Consider the following 18,630-nt stretch of genomic DNA (forward strand, 5'->3'; position numbering starts at 1 on the left):
TTTTTCCCGAATCATGGCTGAGAGTTCTCGGGTGCTGCCATCTCACTCAAATATTCCAGATTTTAAGACCTTTTCAGAACATAGAACAAATCTTAATTTTTAAGAATAATTAGAAATGTGTCTTCTGACTGAACAAGTAGAAGTTGTAGTAATAGTAAGTATTAAGCGTTTGTTTAGTACAGAGCACTGTACTGGATGCTGGGAAAGAGTATACAGGTGGGAATTAGACATGGATCCTGTCCTTTGAGGGGCTCACAATCTGTGAATGTGAATTTTATCCTCCCTCCTTCCTTTCCCCCCACATGAGCAGATAAATTCAAAAACATTTTTATTCCCTTTTCTATGCCATTCCTTCAGATATATACCTTTTCCCATTTTCAAAAGTGCCACCTGCCCCCATATTATGCCTTTATTCCTTACGGTATTTTCTGTGGCTCAAATGTGACCCTACTCTGGTCAATTAATTTTCATCTGAAAGTTATTTGATAGTGATTGTAAGACTTAAGTGACAAGGGTAAGGATCCAACCAACAAGAGTTTTGGCTACCCCAACAAATGAGGTGAACTCCAAAATGTGCTACACTCCTGAATTTGATAGAACACAGAAAATGCTAGGAACATATCAGCATTTTTCTAGCCACAGCAATGAAGCATTTATACAAGATATAATGGGAAAAGATGTAGCAAGATTCTGTGTATGTTTTCAGAAAACTATACTTGATGCAGTTTTTCATTGAAAAAATATTCTCAAGTGTTTAGTTGATTTACTTATTTTAGATTATTTATTTTCATTTTTAACTGACCTTCAAAAATAGTTAATAAATATTTAGTCACACTTTCCTTTTGACGTCAGCTGCGTCGTTTAGGATATCAGTCCAACAGACTTGCCTGTCATTTGACTAAGAACTTTAATTTCATTTTCAGAATATAAAAACAGCAGTTAGTATAAAAGCGTAAAATTATAGACAGAAAGATCAAGTTTATTTTACATGATGTGTGTAAAATCCCGTCATGTCTTTACACTGTTCTGGCTTTTTAAAAATAAACTTCCTATGCAGTAAGGGGAACTTGGTAATTCTAGGACGCAGTGTTCCCATTGAACCACCTTTCTGTATCAGGGTCATGAACACTTAGTACAATAACCCCCCTAAATCTTGATTTAGTAGTATGTGAATATGAAACCTTTTAAGAGAAAGTTGTACATGTACAGTGACTTACTACTAAGGGCTCTTTCTTTCTAGTTTGTGTACATTCATTTAATTAAAATATACAACTGGAAAATGAATTTTATGGTGCAGAAAGACTGTGGAGGAGTTGGCCATCCACAGGAAGAAAATTGTAAATACCAAAGGGATTTGATTGAGGAAAGGGAGTGTATTTGTGGGAAGCCAATAAATCTGATTCAGAGGGTGCGTCCAAGTGCAAGTAAATATGGGGAAAGATTACTAATAGTTTTATGGTTTTAACTTGGTTCACACCCAGGTTCAAACTCTAATAATGACATTTATTGGAGGGCATCAGCCTGGTGATTGAAGGTAAGGTTCAGCAGTATTTCAGGCCTGAGGGCTCCACAATCAATCAGTCAATCAGCGGTAGTTATTGAGCACTTTATATGTGGAGAGCACTGTACTAAGCGCTTGGGAGAGTATGGCACGAGAGTTAGCAGTCATGTTCCCTGATCACAACAAACTTAAAGTCTAAAGGTTAGTAAGCCACAGAATCAGTAGATTAGCAGGGATACTCCAGACAGGACTTAACTCCTTGTGGGCAGAGAGCGCGGTTTCCTTTGGCTTTATCACCCAAGGCTAGAAGTAGAGTGGCCCAGTGGAAAGAGCACTGGCCTAGCCGTCAGGGGACCTGGGTTCTAATCCCACCTCTGCCACTTGTCTGCTCTGTAACCTTTCACAAGTCCCTTAACTTCTCTGGCTTGCTACCTCATCTGTAAAATGGGGATTACATCCTCCACCCTCCAGTTTAGACTGGAAGCCCCATGTAGGACAGAGACAGTGTCCAAACTGATTATCTTTTATCTACTCCAGTGCTTAGAGCAGAGCTTGACACAGAGTAAGCGCCCAACAACTGCCATTTTTTTTAAAGGCTGAGTGCAGTGCTTTGCACTCAAGAGATGTTTAATAAATATCTTTGCTACCACAGCTATTAATTACTATGCAGAATAGTCCCTGAACCAGCTAACCTAGATAATGGTCTTCCTTAATCATCATCGCCGGAACAGTATTGCATGCCTATGAGCTGAGCACTGCCATAAATACAGGAGAAAAAATAATCAATTTCTTTGAGTTTAAGGTATTTTCATGGAGAAGAAAAGTCCACTATATCCCATAGATACTTTTTCATTTTTTCTTTAAGTGTATGTGTTAAGTGCTTACAACATTACAAGAAAGTATTAAAAAAAGGATTAGATCCAGAAAAAGTTGGTTAGAGCCAGATTTTTTTTTAATGTTATTTGTTAAGCACATACTTTGTGCCAGAGACTAAACTAAGCACTGGGGTTGTTTCAAGATAATCAGATTGGACACAATCCGATTTCCACATGGGGCTCGATTCTTAATCCCTGTTTTACAGATGAGATAACCAAGGCCCAGAGAGGTTAAGTGACTTGCCCAAGGTCACAAAGCGGACCAGTGGCGGAGCCAGAACTAGAACCCAGGTCCTTCTGAATTCCAGGGTAGTTAGGAACATTAGAAGCAAACAGGTTTCAGGCATTAGCCTGAACATCCGTGCACGGTGACAATTCAATTTCAATGTAGGCTAGTGTCCAGTGACCCCTATATCCCTGGGCTTCAGTTTAAGGTGGTGTCCATAATAGCAGGGCGGGAATCTGGGGAACGTTGAGCAGGATGCTTCCAAACCTGTGTTAGAGGAATGGGAGAACTGGAGGGCTTTAGGTCCAAACAGAAGCTGACCTCTGGGCTCTTCCAGAGTGCTTCTGGGGGCAATTTTGGCCAAGATTTAGGGCCGAGAACCCTCGTTAATGTCAGGTACAGCCTAATCAGGTCAGACTCCCTTTCGTACACAGGCTTTACAGTCAGAGGGGGAGGGAGAACAAATCTTCATTCCCCATTTTTAGATGAGGTAAATGAGGCACAGTTAGTCAATCGTATTTATTGAGCGCTTACTGTGTGCAGAGCACTGTACTAAGCGCTTGGGTAGTACAAGTTGGCAACATATAGAGACGGTCCCCTACCCAACAGTGAGCTCACAGTCTAGAAGGGGGAGACAGAGAACAAAGCAAAACATATTAACAAACTAAAATAAATAGAAATAGATATGTACAAGTAAAATAAATAAATCCTAGCCCACCGAGCAGGCAGGTGGCAGAACCAGGATTAGAACCCAGGTCCTTTGGCTCCCAGGCCCCCACTTTTCCACAAGGCCATGCTGAGTCTGTATTTTTTCATCTTAAATTCCACCTTAAGTGTGAAGCAGTAATGCAGTTAATAGTTGTGCAATTCGGTAATACCATATTAAAGTTTCTAGAAAGTACCTCTAGTTTCTAGAGGGACTTTCTTCTACCTCTAGAGGTACTGGAAACTAGAGGTACTTTCTTCTTGAAAACCCTAAATTCTTTTACATATACTGCCTCAAATTTCCCTCACAGTTTGCCAGAACTAGAACCCAGGTCTAGTTCTATTCTTGGTTGGTTGGTATTATTATTATTCCATTTTATAGATGGGGATACTGACTTCCAGAAAGACTAAGTGACTTATAATAATAATAATAATAGAGAAGCAGCGTGGCTCAGTGGAAAAGATCCCAGGCTTTGGAATCAGGGCTCATGGGTTCAAATCCCGGCTCCGCCAATTGTCAGCTGTGTGACTTTGGGCAAGTCACTTAACTTCTCTGGGCTTCAGTTCCCTCATCTGTAAAATGGGGATTAAGACTGGGAGCCCACATGGGACAACCTGATCACCTTGTAACCTCCCCAGCACTTAGAACAGTGCTTTGCACATAGTAAGTGCTTGATAAATGCCATCATTATTATTATTATTAATTATGGTATTTGTTAAGTACTTACTATGTGCCAGACACTATCCCACTGTTGGCTAGGGACCGTCTCTATATGTTGCCAACTTGTACTTCCCAAGCGCTTAGTACAGTGCTCGGCACACAGTAAGCGCTCAATAAATACAATTGAATGAATGACTATGAAGCACTGGGTTAGATATCAGTTAATTGGATTGGATACAGTCTCTGTCCCACATTAGGCTCATAGTCTTAATCCCCATTGTACAGGTGAGGAAACTGAGGCATAGAAAAGTGAAATGATTTACCCAAGGTCACACAGCAGAAGAGTGGCAGAGGCAGGATTAGTACCCAGGTAATAATAATAATAACGGCATTTATTAAGCACTTACTATGTGCAAAACACTGTTCTAAGCGCTGAACTTCTAGAACCCCCTTCTAGACTGTGAGCCCATTGCTGGGTAGGGACCGTCTCTATATGTTGCCGACCTGTACTTCCCAAGCGCTTAGTATAGTGCTCTGCACACAGTAAGCGCTCAATAAATACGATTGAATGAATGAATGAATGAATGAATGAATGAACTGAGGTCCATGCTCTATCTACTAGGCTGCATGGCTTCTCTTTTTGATACAAGCTTGAGGTAATTAGGAACATTAGAAGTGAACAGGTTTCAGGCACTAGCATCTTTAATTTCAACATCCGTGTACAGATCTCTATAGCCTACAAGCTCTTTGAGAGGAGGGATCATTTTTCCTGTTTCCTGTACCTTTGTTAGTGATCTTCCCCAGTGGGCACTCCATAAATGTTGATGACTGGCTGACTACTACTGTATTCAGGGTGCAGGTAGTGTTTAGTGCTTCTATTAATAATAATAATAATAATAATAACTGTGGTATTTGTTCAGTGCTTACTATGTGCCAGGCACCATTATAAGCTCTGGGGGTAGATACAAGCTAACTCGGTTGGACACAGTCCCTGTCCCACATAGGGCTCACAGTCTTAATCCCCATTTTTACAGATGAGATCACTGAGGCACAGAGAAGTGATGTGACTTGCCCAAAGTCACAAAGCAGACAAGTGGCGGAGCTGGGATTAGAATCCAGGACCTTCTGACTGCCAGGCCTGTGCTATATTTACTAAGCCACACTGCTTCTCTTGTTTTTATACAACCTTGACTCGGCTTTTCAGGGGTTCAACAGGGAGACTCTGTCTCAGGTTGCTGAATTTTGGGCTTGTTGCTACCCCTGCCATGCTCTAAGCACATCTGCTTTGGGGATATTTGCTGGGCCTTCATGAATTGTAGATGAGAAAAATTCCAGAAAAACATGGATTTAGGGTTTTCCCAGGCAGATGCTTATGATCACAGCCAAAATATTGGTAGAATTGGAGAGTGAAAAATAGGAGGATGCTATATTTTTAAAACAGCAGCATATATATATATATATATATATATATATATACACATATATATATATACATATATATATACATATATATATATACACATATATATATATTTAAAACAGCATGTTCACATTAAGGCATTGTTTGTGGGCGAGAAGAAGCCCCCTGACATCTTCACAAAAGTGTGTCTAGTGAATAGTCAGGGCACGTGTTTTATGCACACACTGTAGGTGTTACTTTTGAAAGGAGACTGTAATGATGCCAGAGCCATTTACAAGGCAGAAACTGGACTTCCACACCTTGGTAATAAAATGAGTTTAAAAGATATGATGTGCATTGAGGGCCCAATAACTTTGAAGACGAGGGGTATAGCTGAGTTAATTATTGCTTAGGCTGGGTATTTTGCAGAGACTTTTTCTTGTTTTCCTCAAAGTTCTACTAGTGGCTTCCGTCAGGGGAAATGGAAAACATAAATAGTATTTGCAGGAAGAATTTCAATTTCTTTGAATCATTTGTAGCTGTTTGGGAGGGAGAGAACTCAATCAATCAGTCAAATTTATTGAGCACTTATCCTGCAGAGCACTGTACTAAGCAACAGGGAGAGTACAGTACAATAGAGTAGGTAAACATGATCCCTGCCCTCAGGGAGGTCTCAGTATAGTAAATTGCAAGCCTCACTCTCCTCAAGTCACTGAAAATACTGTAGAGTTTCTAAGCAGAGTTGAATTGACCGAAAATGGTAACTTTCTGGCCTGTTGCCTCTTTGAAGTCTCCATCCTCTCCAAAATCCACTACTCTTTACCCTTTTCCCTTTTTGCAGACACTAAATGAAGAACGGGCGCTTCTGTCTCAATAGTGATGATTGCACCCTCACGTGTTTTTTTTTTAAATGGTATTTGTTAAACACTTACAGGCACTGTACTAAGCTCTGGGGTAGATATAAGATAATCGGATTGGATATAGTCCTTTTCCCTCATGGAGCTCACAGTCTTATCTCCATTTTACAGATAAGGTATGTGTGGGGCAGCGAAGTTCAGTTTCTTGCCCAAGGTCATACAACAGGTAGATGGTGGATCCAGGATTAGAACCCAAGTCCTCTGAATCCCAGGCCCAGGCTCTTTCCACAAGGCCACGCTGCCTCAGCATTCACCCTCCTAGCTAGGACCCTACCATGTAACATTCATTCATTCAGTCATATTTATTGAGCGCTTACTGTGTGCAGAGCACTGTACTAAGCGCTTCCATCTAGACCGTAAGCTTGTTGTGGTCTGGGAACTTGCCTGCCAACTCTGTTGTATTGTACTCTCCAAGCGCTCATTACCGTTCTCTGCACATGCTAAGCACTCTGTAAGTGTCATTGATTATCTCTAACTTTTGCAGGCCTCTCATTGGTTAATTTATCCAAATCTACCTTGAACCTTTTGGTAATTTTAGCCTACTCATTCATTCATTCATTCAATAGTATTTATTGAGCGCTTACTGTGTGCAGAGCACTGTACTAAGCGCTTGGGAAGTACAAGTTGGCAACATATAGAGACGGTCCCTACCCAACAGCGGGCTCACAGTCTAGAAGGGGGAGACAGCCAACAAAACAAGACATATTAACAAAATAAAATTAACAGAATAAATATGTACAAGCAAAATAAATAGAGTAATAAATATGTACAAACATATATACAGGTGCTGTGGGGAGGGGAAGGAGGTAAGTCGGGGCGATGGGGAGGGGAAGAGGAAGGAGGGGACTCAGTCTGGGATAATTATGGTATTTGCAAGCACTTACTATGTGCTAAGCACTGGGGTAGAATTAAGATCATCTGGTTGGACACAGTCCCGGTCCCAAGGCTGCACAGCAGACAAGTTTTCACAGGTTCATCACTTGATATGTGAAGAAGTATGTCGAGAAGCATTATATCCTAGTGGACAGAGCATGGGCTTGGGAGTTCGGAGGACCTGGTTTCTAATCCCGGCTCCGCCAATTGTCGGCTGTGTGACTTTGGGTAAGTCACTTCACTTCTCCGTGCCTCAGTTATCTCATCTGTAAAATGGGGATTAAGACTGTGAGCTTCATGTAAGACAGGTACTGTTTTCAACCTGAAACTTTTATCTCCGCCACGGCTTAATATAGGGCCTGGCACAGAGTAAGAACTTAACAGATGACATTAAAAATATAAATGCCATTTCCCCACTAAACTCTAAGGTCACTGTGGGCAGGGAGTTTGTCTACCAAATCTGTTGTATTTTACTCTCATGTGCTTAGTACAGTGCGCTACACACAGTAAACACTCAAATACTATTGATTGACTGATTTTGTTTTTGCAACTACTACTTCCAAGCCTCAAGGGGAGGCCCCTTATTTTTTTTTTTTGTTCTTGTGGGTTTTGTTGGCAGCAATTATATATTACCCTCTCCACAGCCTTCACAATGTGGAAATCATTATCCCACAGTCATATCACTTTTATCCTTTCATCATTTAAGATCAAGGAGTGTGGATAATGATGGATAGTAAGAATGGCAGAAGTCATTGATGTGGCTGAAAGACTAAATCATATTCAGCAGTCCTGTCCATACCTCACAAGCAGCCATCCTATCTCTTGGCCTGGAGCCTCAACTTCTGTCTATGCCTGGGGCTGTTGGAGGCAAAAGAAAATATACATTAAGTGGCAGCTGACTACTATTATTGAGAAAAGAGCTTCCTCCCCAGAGGATGACAAAATTGATCCTCAAAAAAGATGTATGTCATTTTGAACGGCATACATACATGGGGAAGCAGAGTGGTTCTAGTTCTAGCTCAGCCAGTTGTCTGCTGTGTGACCTTGGGCAAGCACTTAATAGTAATAATTGTGGTATTTGTTAAGCATTTACCCTGTGCCAGGCACTGTACTAAGCGCTGGGGTGGATACAAGCAAATTGGGTTGGACACAGTCCCAGTACCACGTAGGGCTCACGTTCTCAATCCCCATTTTACAGATGAGGTAACTGAGACTCAGAGAAGCCAAGTGGCTTGCCCAAGGAAACACAACAGACAAGTGGCGGAGTCAGAATTAGAACCCATGACTTTCTTGCTCCCAGGCCCGTGATCTATCCACTATGCCATGCTGCTTCTCTGTGCTTCAGTTACCTGCGGCGTAGTGGATAGAGCATGGCCCTGGGAGTAAGAAGGTCATGGGTTCTAATCCTAGCTCCACCAGTTGTCTGCTATGTGGCCTTGGACAAGTCACTTCACTTCTCTGTGGCTCAGTTACCTCATCTGTAAAATGCGAATTGAGACTGTGAGCCCCATGTGGGACAGGGACTGTGCCCAAACTGATTTGCTTGTATTCACCCCAGTGCTTAGTTCAGTGCCCGACACAAAGTAAGTGCTTAACAAATACCACAATTATTGTTATTAAAACTGGGTTTCAATTCCTGTACTCCTTCTTAATTAGATTGTGAACCCCGTGGGGTTCAGGGACTGTGCCTAAACTGATTATCTTGTTTCTACCCCGGTGCTTTGTACTGTGCCTGGCACATAGTAAGCGCTTAATAAGTACCACAGAAAATGGTAATTGATGGTGCCTTAGCCAGTGTGGCTTTACATTCTCCGAAGGTTATTTTTCTCCTATTTCCTTTGATCTAAAGCCCATTTGAGGTATTATTTGGCAAGGCAAAGGTGTGAAATCCTCCAGGATTAGGAGATGAATTTGTACAGTGCTTTTGAGGAGGAGTTCACTATTAAAACTTACTAAATGGGTTGCACAACCTGTGACTCCCTTGGCCCCATCGTTTCCTTTCCCCTGGCACTAGAAGTGATAAAGTTTAAGGAGTGACTGTGGGTTGGGCAGAGGAGGGATTTCAGTTTGCCAAAGGTGATCCAGTTGCCCAGGCAACCTGGTTGATAACTTGCCTTATCACTTGGCCTGTTTCCTAAGTTGCCATTCTTATTTCTTTTCATCAGTCTTTTCTTTTTCTTTAGGAAAAATGTACATTGTATCAATTTTGTGGATTTTTAAGGATCTAAAATAAAAGGGAGGAAAAGTTAACTGTGTTAAAAAAGATACCTTCAGGAAGAGAAAGAATTCTATAAAATGCTATATTTTAAAACTATCCCCAACATACTTCAGTGTTAAAGTATATTCTCAAAATAGTTTTAGCTTCCAAGATCATCTGAGGTATGAGTTCTGATTTATTCTTTGGCTTTTGACTGAATCCAAACCTTATGGATATCTCATAATTTCTCACATTGAGGGGGGGAAAAAAAACAATGTTCTCATCTTGCCGTTGTTCCCAGCTGATAACCAGGTAAAAATGTTCTTCTCTCCTTTACTCCCAACACCCATCCCTCTGCAAAGTAGCCTTGGCTTTGGAAGCTGGGGTTTTATTTAAAAGTTTCTTTCAAGGACTGGTTTTCCCCAGCCACTCTGTGGTCATGGAAGGGTCAAACTCGGAGGCTATTAGAAAATGCACCAAAATGCTCTCTCTCATCAATCAATCATGTTTATTGAGTACTTAACTGTGCACAGAGCACTGTATTAAGCGGTGTAATGGGAGACGATAATATAAAGGAGATGGTAGACACGCTTCCTGCCCACAAGGAGTTTGCAGTCCACCTGGGCAGCTCGTAGTCTCAATCACTTCATCTTTGCCACCACTCTTCTTCAAGATTCTTGTGCAGGTTGTCATCCAAAGTTCAGTTTTCATCATGATTTTTTTTTCCCTCCCTGATTTGGGCTCCCTGTGATATCTAACTGTTTCAACCTTCTTCCATATCTGTTTTCCCCAGCTTCCTTCATGTCTTGGTCAAGACTTCCTTGCTTTCTGATAATCTAGACTATGAGCCCATTGTTGGGTAGGGACCGTCTCTATACGTTGCCGATTTGTACTTCCCAAGCGCTTAGTACAGTGCTGTGCACACAGTAAGTGCTCAATAAATACGATTGAATGAATGAATAATCTAAAATCATGTTTCTTTCATCCAGACACGATGGACAATCAATCCACTTTTATTTATAGAATTTATACCTGGCTGTTTCTCCCATTAGATTGTTAGCTCCTTGAGGGCAAGAATCATAACTTTTACCTTTGTAACAGGCATTTAGCACAGTAGTTACTCAATAAATACTAATGAATTGAATGAAAGAAGGACTCCTTTGGCAACCTATTCCAGTGCTTCATAATTCAATCAGTTGTATTGACTAGGCACTTACTATGTGCATAGCACTATACTAAGTGTTTGGGAGAGTACAATATGACAGAGATTGATAGTATTTGTTAAGTGCTTACTATGTGCCAAGCACTGGGGTAGATACAAGGTAATCAGGTTGTTCTACATGGGGCTCACAGTCTTAATCCCCATTTTATAGATGAGTTTAACTGAGGCACAGAGAAGTTACGTGATTTGCCCAAAGTCCCACAGCTGACAAGTGACGGAGCCGGGATTAGAACCCATGACCTCTGACTCCCAAGCCCAGGCTCTTTCCACTAAGCCACGCTGCTTCTCTCCCTACCCATAAGGAGTTTACAGTCTTTAGTACAGGAGGCCTTCCCAGACTGAGCCCCTTCTTTCCTCTCCCCCTCGTCCCCCTCTCCATCCCCCCGTCTTGCCTCCTTCCCTTCCCCACAGCACCTGTATATATGTATATATGGTTGTACATATTTATGACTCTATTTATTTATTTATTTATTTATTTATTTTACTTGTACATTTCTATCCTACTTGTTTTGTTTTGTTGGTATGTTTGGTTCTGTTCTCTGTCTCCCCCTTTTAGACTGTGAGCCCACTGTTGGGTAGGGACTGTCTCTATGTGATGCCAATTTGTACTTCCCAAGCGCTTAGTACAGTGCTCTGCACATAGTAAGCGCTCAATAAATACGATTGATTGATTGATTGATTGATTTAGTAACTCCCATCCTTAAAGTAGCCATGACCTATCCTATCCAGAAGTATCCTACTGGAATCATTTCGGTTGCAAATTCCCAGGACCTCAGAGCAGTGAAGAAAATCTGCTCGCCATCTTTAGGGTGAGAGCACTTTACCCATCTGAAGAGTGTGTGACTAAGACTTTGTTTTCTTTATCAGATTGAATAATCCAAGTTTCTTTCCCCGTTCTTCAAAAATATTCATTTTCAAATGGTTACTCATCTCTTAGACTCTATTTTTAGCCCCCACCGCATCACGGCCCAATATTTCTTTCATACCTTGGTGGTATCTTCTGGACTTCAGGACATTTTTCATAAACCACTGGGGATCTTTAACCATTCATAGAGCCCACTTCAGTTAACACTGAGTCAAAGTTATGAAAGGTACAGAGCACGGTTGATCAGTGAGGTTATTGAATTCAGCTTTCCACAGAGTTCCGTTGTTCTCCCACAAGGATTTTATTATGGCAACTCACTAGCCGTAGGTGAATTTACAGAGGCATGTATTCAGTGCCAAGGGGAATCTATGTACCCTGGTGAGAAATGAAAAAAATCTAAGAAGCACATTGGCTTTCTACCTTTCCCAGCAATTAGTTCCTTGGATCACTGTGCTGCTGGGTCTTCCTTTAGGAATGTTGTGAAGTTTCATTGTTACATTTTGTGACAGTCCTAATATAAAATGGAAAATGGATTATCTGAGGTTTGTAAAAGTATAATTACTTTGTTATAATTTGGGAAAGAAGAAAACAGCTATTTTGGTCTGGATGAAATATTTAAAAATGTGTGATAACTGAGGATTTCCAGGAATTTAGAACATCAACCCATTACTATTATTAAAGTCCAGGATTGGGATTACTAGCACATTGAGGATTGAACTGAACAGCAAGAACCCATCGAAGATGTGGATCTGTTTAAAATAGTACTAAGAAAAAAAATCAGAACAATTCCAAAGAAGCTCACCTTACGGCACAGTTTTAATAATAATGGTGATGGTATTTAATCAAATTGAACACAGTCCCCACCTCACACAAGCTCACGGTCTCTTTCTGTTCAGATTTTGAAGAAAGGAACATTGCCTCCAGGGCCACAGCCAAAGAGTTATTTATCATTAATGGCTCAGTCAGTCCGTTGTAGTTATTGAGCAGTTATTGTGCAGAGCACTGTACTACGCGCTAGGAATAGTACAGTATAACTATAAACAGACACATTCCCTGCCCATCACCGGGGCTGGAAGAACGGGAAGATAGGGCATATCAAGTCTGGGGATCAGGGCTAGACAGCAAGTCTAATGGTGACTGGGGTGGAGGAGTTGAGGACAGTCTCATAAATGTTGTAGATGATACTGACTGGAGTGTGGTTGCCAGCTCTTTGAAAGAGAAAATAAAATTTAAAGTGTCCCAGTGAAATGGAAAAGGGACCTTAAAAAACTGGATGAAATTCAGTGGGGAACAAGCACAAAGTTGTGACAAAAAAAAAATTACATGCTCAAGGTGGAGCCAGGCTGGCTAGACAGGGCAGAAAAAGACCCTCAGGTCCTAATTGACTAGAAGCAGAATGTGCATCTACAGCATAATGCCAATTTATTTCCCTCAATTAAATCCAATCCAATGTTGTTGGGGTTTTTTGTGGAAAGATGCTTCAAATCTGAGCCGCAATCCTTCTACCATACTCTGCATTGATCAGATCAATTTTAAACTGTCTAGTTTTGGTGCATTGATTTTTTAAAACTGCATGGAACTGGAGAGGGTATAAAGAAAATCTCAGTGATTTAAGGGATTGGAAAATAGAACCTATGAAGTTAAAGAAATTGGGGGTTGTTTGGTCTAAAGAAGAGAAGCTGCCTCAGGATCATAAGTCTTGAAGTGTATGGATGATTTTTATAGGAAGGACTCTGACCCCAGTCGTTAATAGTGATAATATTAATGAAGTGCTCTTATTATGTGCAGAAAACTGTACCAAGTACCGAGAGAGTCAGCAGAAGTGGAAATTAGACATGGTCTAAGGCAGGATGGGATGGAAGCTCCCTGGTACTGGGGAGGAGAGCCAATGCTGGTTCCCAGGGAAGCATCGTGGCGGTTGCAGTCACTTAGCAACAATTTATAGAGAAGCAGTGTGGCCTATTGGATAGAACGTGAGCCCGGGAGTCAGAAGGACCTGGGAATCTAATCCCAGCTCCGCCACTTGTCTGCTGTGTGACTTTGGGCAAGTCACTTGACTTCTCTGTGCCTCCAGTTAACTCATCTGTAAAAAGGGGATTAAGACTGTCAGCCCCAGGTGAGACCTGGACTGTGTTTGTTTCTTCCCTAGTGCTTAGTATGGTGCCTGGCACGTAGTAAGTGTCTAATAAAACCATTAAAAAAACCTCCATAGTCTGGCACACACAGAGCGTGTTCGGAGAAGGGAAGGTGGTGGTTACCACTTGCTTTACTTGAGTCATTCCTCATTTCCCCTCAAGACAGATGAAAGGAGATGGGCCAAAACCCCAACCAAAGGGATTTGGTTGGACATAGGCATGAGTTCCCCCCTATAAGTAAGGAAACACCAAAACAGGGTCCCAAGAGAGGCAGTGGGCCCTTCACCCCAGCAGATGTTTTTAAAAAGAATAAGCATCCCTCTGTCCTGTATGATCACTCAGCTGTGAGGAGATGGGATCTGGACCAGATGAGCTCCTTCTACCTCTGATTCAATGAAACATGGCTTTCTCTTTTGCTAATTTTGGCTTCTTAACTATGTGGTCTCTGGCACATCAGAGCTGTAGTAAGATCTCTTGGTGTCGGCTTAAAAGAAAGTATCAGGAGCCCAGTGGGACTTCCACCTGCACCTGGAGGATAGTTTTTCTTTGTTGTTTTTTTTTTAAGAAAACATTTAAATAGGACATTCAAAACTAAATTTGAGACTTGCCACCCTTAAATGTTATAGTGTTCACTAGGCCTTGGAAGGATGAGGTAAATCCAAGGCAAGATGTGGGGAAGGACTGTACCTGGCATTGGATAGGATAGTTTTCAGTGGGCGGGAAATCTGAGCAGCAACTCCTTAGTATATCAATTAATCAGTTAATTGCAATGAGTACTTAGTGTTCAGAATACTAAACTAAGTGTTAAATAGAATATAGAGTATATATCCAAGAGCCCGCTGTTGGGTAGGGACCATCTCTATATGTTGCCAACTTGTACTTCCCAAGCGCTTAGTACAGTGCTTTGCACACAGTAAGTGCTAAATAAATACGATTGAATGAATGAATACGTGTAGATGCTGTAAATCAAACACTGAGGACGAACAAGACGAATAGCAACTTGGCTGGGGGCCCCAAAACTTGATTTTTAAGCTTTGGGATTGGAAGAAACCTCTCTATATTTTCATGACTTAATGACTGTGAAAGTAAGGAGATTGCAGGGAGGGGAGAAGACTTAAACCTCTAGGTCATCCTGGGGCTTAGAATATGTACATTGCGAGATAGAGATTAATGCTCCAAGCCCCAAACCTATAAGCCGGGAGACTTTGAAGTTGTTCAAGGTCTAGGGTGTGTCCCAAAATGCCAGGATTTTCAGGAGTGGAAGTACTGGATGTAGAGGTTCTGGAAAAATCTCCTAAACAAAGCCCAATGTACTTTCAACAGTTCTGCTTCCAAGTAGCTGCTTAACTGTTCTCCTAAATTCAACTTTGCACTATGGAAATGTAATGTTGTCTAACCGAAAAACGCACTCTCGGTTTTATAACCTGGGGGGTTACACTCCTGTAAAGTATCCCATTAAAGAAAACTCACGCTATGTTATTCACCTTTGACCAACTTTGTGTGAACACTCACAACTACTACTTGCAACATTGCCTTGCTTTCTATTGCTTAGAACAGTGCTCAGTGCTTAGAACAGTGCTTGACACTTAGTAAGTGCTTAACAAATACCATAATTATTATTATTATTATTATTAATTACTATTCTATTCAGTTGTGCATTTTCAGAAGGGTGTTTCTTAATTCCCCAGTAGTGTTCTATTTAAAGTGCAAAGTAAAAATACATGCCGTGGGAGATGTGGGGAAGGGGACAGGGGAAAGGAAAAGACTTAATATTGTTGATACATCGAAAGCAGTAATAATGAGTTGCTGTGGTTTAGGAGTACAGAAATCAAAATAAGTAACTTGAAGGCTTTCAATGTTTTAAGATTCCTGAGCAAATGGAATGATGTATCTTTTCCCCCTTAGGTAAAATATTTAAAAATTATGTTTAAATTATTCTTTTGTTTTTTTCCAGACGACTGGCTGGCAATGATCTTTCTTTTATCCATCCAAGGGCCTTGTCTGGGCTGAAGGAACTCAAAGTTTTGTAAGTTATCAAAGTTCTGAATTTCAGTGCTAATTACGTCGGGTTTCTTTCCACAATTAGTGAGCTGTTACTGAAAAACTACACATGGCTCCATTAGGTGGAGAGGGAGGGGGGACGATTTAGGGGGTTGGGAGGGAGTTCAAACAATATTGTGTCTTGCGAGTCTTTCCCAGTCTATTCTACATAATTGTGGCCAGTGAAAGCCTGGCCCCATTGGGAGTATAATGAAATGTTACAATGTATTGTATGGCTAATGTATAAAATCAAAACCATATTTAGTGGAGAAAATATTCTAGGCACTACCCTGCGGCTACTACTTTTGTTTGCTTTTTAGGATATTGGTTTCAGGCCAATAATTCCAAAGGAGAGTGGCCCTGGAATACACAACTGTTTGAAAGTCTGTTCTTTTCATCTGGTTGTTTTCTGTTTCTTCCAAGTCAGTGAGGATTTAAGAATACAAATCAACAAACTCCTAAAGTTGATATGAACCACTGAAATTGCCTAAGAAAGGATTTTAATCAAAATCGAATCGAATTGATCGAATCACGCGACTAAACAGCAACCCAACTGTCTAGAGAGATTTCATTCTGTACGAGACTGATTTAGTTATAGAGTTATGACAGGTTCAGGCCTATTGGTTAATTACGCAAAGTACCTGTTAGTGTGTTTCTTTTTACTGATCACAGTTAACAATAACTTCTACTGCCAACCTAATTATTATGCCTAGCAGAGTGTCTTATGATTAGCAAACACGTGGAGGTGGTGGTGGTGATGGTTTTAGTAATGGGATGGCGTTTGCTTTTGTTTGCTTGTTTTAATGGTATTTGTAAAGTGCTGTACTATGTGCCAGACACTGTTCATTCAATCGTATTTACTGAGTGCTTACTGTGTGCAGAGCACTGTACTAAGCGCTTGGGAAGTACGAGTTGGCAACATAACACTGTTCTAAGCGCTGCGGTAGATACAAGCTAATATAGCAGGTTAATTGTGGTACTTGTTAAGCCCTTACCATTTGCCAGACATTATACTAAGCGCTAGGGTGGATACAAGCAAATTGGGTTGAACACAGTCTCTGTTCCACATGGGGCTCACAGTCTTAATCCCTGTTTTACAGGTGAGGTAATTGAGGCATGGATGTGAAATGACATGCCCAAGGTCACATAGCAGACAAGTGGCGGAGCCTGAACTAGAACCCAGGTCCTTCTAACTCCCAGGCCTGTGTTCTATCCACTAGGCCACACTGCTTCTAACTGCTTTTGCTTTTCATCCAATAATCGCCCCCTCCAATCTATACTATATGCCGTGTTACAGATCGTGGTCCTAAGGCTTGACTCGGCCCTCACTTCTCCGTTCGAGATCCTCCCCTGACCCTCCTGGTTCTCTCAGCATCCAACAAAAATGTTTCACCACTGGCATCAAAGATCACTATCTTTTGGCCCCACTTTATCAATGTGTTCACAGTGGATAGAGCTTGGGCCTGGAAGTCCGAAGGACGTGGGTTTTAATCCCAGTTTTGCCACTTGTCTGCTGTGGAAACTTGGGCCACTCACTTCACTTCTGTGTGCCTGTTACCTCATTTATAAAATGGGTATTGAGACTGTGAGCCCCACATGGGACAGGGACTGTGTTCAACCTGATTTGGTTTTATCCACCCTAGTGTTTAGTGTAGTGTCCGGCAAATAGTAAGCGCTTAACAAGGCCCACAGTTAACCTGCTATTCCCCAACTCCATTCACGCGACCTTCTAGATGTACCTCGCTCTCTACTCTCCTGCCCTTCTCCCCCATTTAGTCTGATCCCCTGGTCCGGAATTCCCTCCATCCCCATATCAGAGAGGCCACAGCTCTCCCCACATATAAAGTCCTTTTAAAATCCCATCTTGTCTTCCTAGCTTCCTCCAACTGATTTTCCAGCACCCTGAGCATAACATGCCATCAGCTATCTCTAACATATAAGAATTTATTTACAGCTGCCTCATTTCTAACATATGGGTTGGGTAGGGACCGTCTCTATATGTTGCCAACTTGTACTTCTCAAGCGCTTAGTGCAGTGCTCTGCACACAGTAAGCGCTCAATAAATACGATTGAATGTAATATGGGTGTCATTTACTTTGATCAATAGAGTCTTTTAGTATTTTTATGTTTGTCTTCCCATTGGGCGTAATAAGTTCCTCTGGGCAAGGAGCATATCATTTTTGTATTCTGTACTTCCTCAGTGTTTTGTATAGTGCACCAAGTAGATACTCAAGAAATGCTGCTGCTACTACTATGATGACAATTCTGACTAGTTCCACTAATGCCGATTTTAGCTTTTGTTTTCAATATCCAATCCTTATCAATCAGTCGTGGTATTTATGCAGTGCCTGTTGTGCAGAGAGCACCATACCAGGGGCTTGGGAGAGGGCAATAGTTACATAACCTGACCCCTGCCTTCAAAAACCTTACATGGTTTTGTTTATTTCTCAGGTATTTGCTTTGTTGAAATCTTGTTCTTGCAAAAGAAAAAGCTCTGGAAATTTCTAATTGGTATTATGGTGAAGGTCTGGTTTACTAACAAAAGATTTCTCTACAGAACTCTCCAGAACAATCAACTGAAAACCGTTCCCAGTGAAGCCATCAGAGATCTGGGTGCTTTGCAGTCTTTGTAAGTAGTTCTTTAATTTTTATGTTATAATAATAGAAATGGGTAGTAGGAATGACAGAACTAAATCTGAGTAACTTAATTAAATAGGACTTTTTTCAGAACCAAGATTCCCCCCCCCAAATTGAACAAAGAAAACTGGGTATGCTGGGCTATGTCCATACTGCATTTTTGTCTTTGACCATTTTGATATTTTCAAAATTTTTGAAGTTGAGTATGCCATTTTTAAATAGAGGCTTGGAATATCTTCCTATACACAATAGAACATTATTTCCAAAGTGCCTATTTCTGGAGGCACTGTTTCTGTTTCTGGAGGATCAAGGTGTTAGTGATCTTGTTAGTAAAGTGGGTGTAGTTGTGAACTTAGGTACAATTGAAATTCTGTTGT

The 18,630-nt window shown here is 41.2% G+C and overlaps 1 protein-coding gene across 1 annotated transcript in view; it reads left to right on the forward strand.

Annotated features, from left to right (window-relative positions):
* LGR4 (leucine rich repeat containing G protein-coupled receptor 4) overlaps positions 1 to 18,630 on the forward strand; it is a 104,124-nt gene that overhangs the window by 57,877 nt on the left and 27,617 nt on the right. Inside the window, exons 4-5 of the mRNA XM_038765211.1 lie at positions 15,531 to 15,602; positions 18,174 to 18,245. Of these exons, the coding sequence (XP_038621139.1) occupies positions 15,531 to 15,602; positions 18,174 to 18,245 (144 nt within the window). The remainder of the gene's footprint in view (positions 1 to 15,530; positions 15,603 to 18,173; positions 18,246 to 18,630) is intronic.

Source organism: Tachyglossus aculeatus, chromosome 22 (genome assembly GCF_015852505.1).
Source record: "Tachyglossus aculeatus isolate mTacAcu1 chromosome 22, mTacAcu1.pri, whole genome shotgun sequence".
NCBI classification, from domain to species: domain Eukaryota; kingdom Metazoa; phylum Chordata; class Mammalia; order Monotremata; family Tachyglossidae; genus Tachyglossus; species Tachyglossus aculeatus.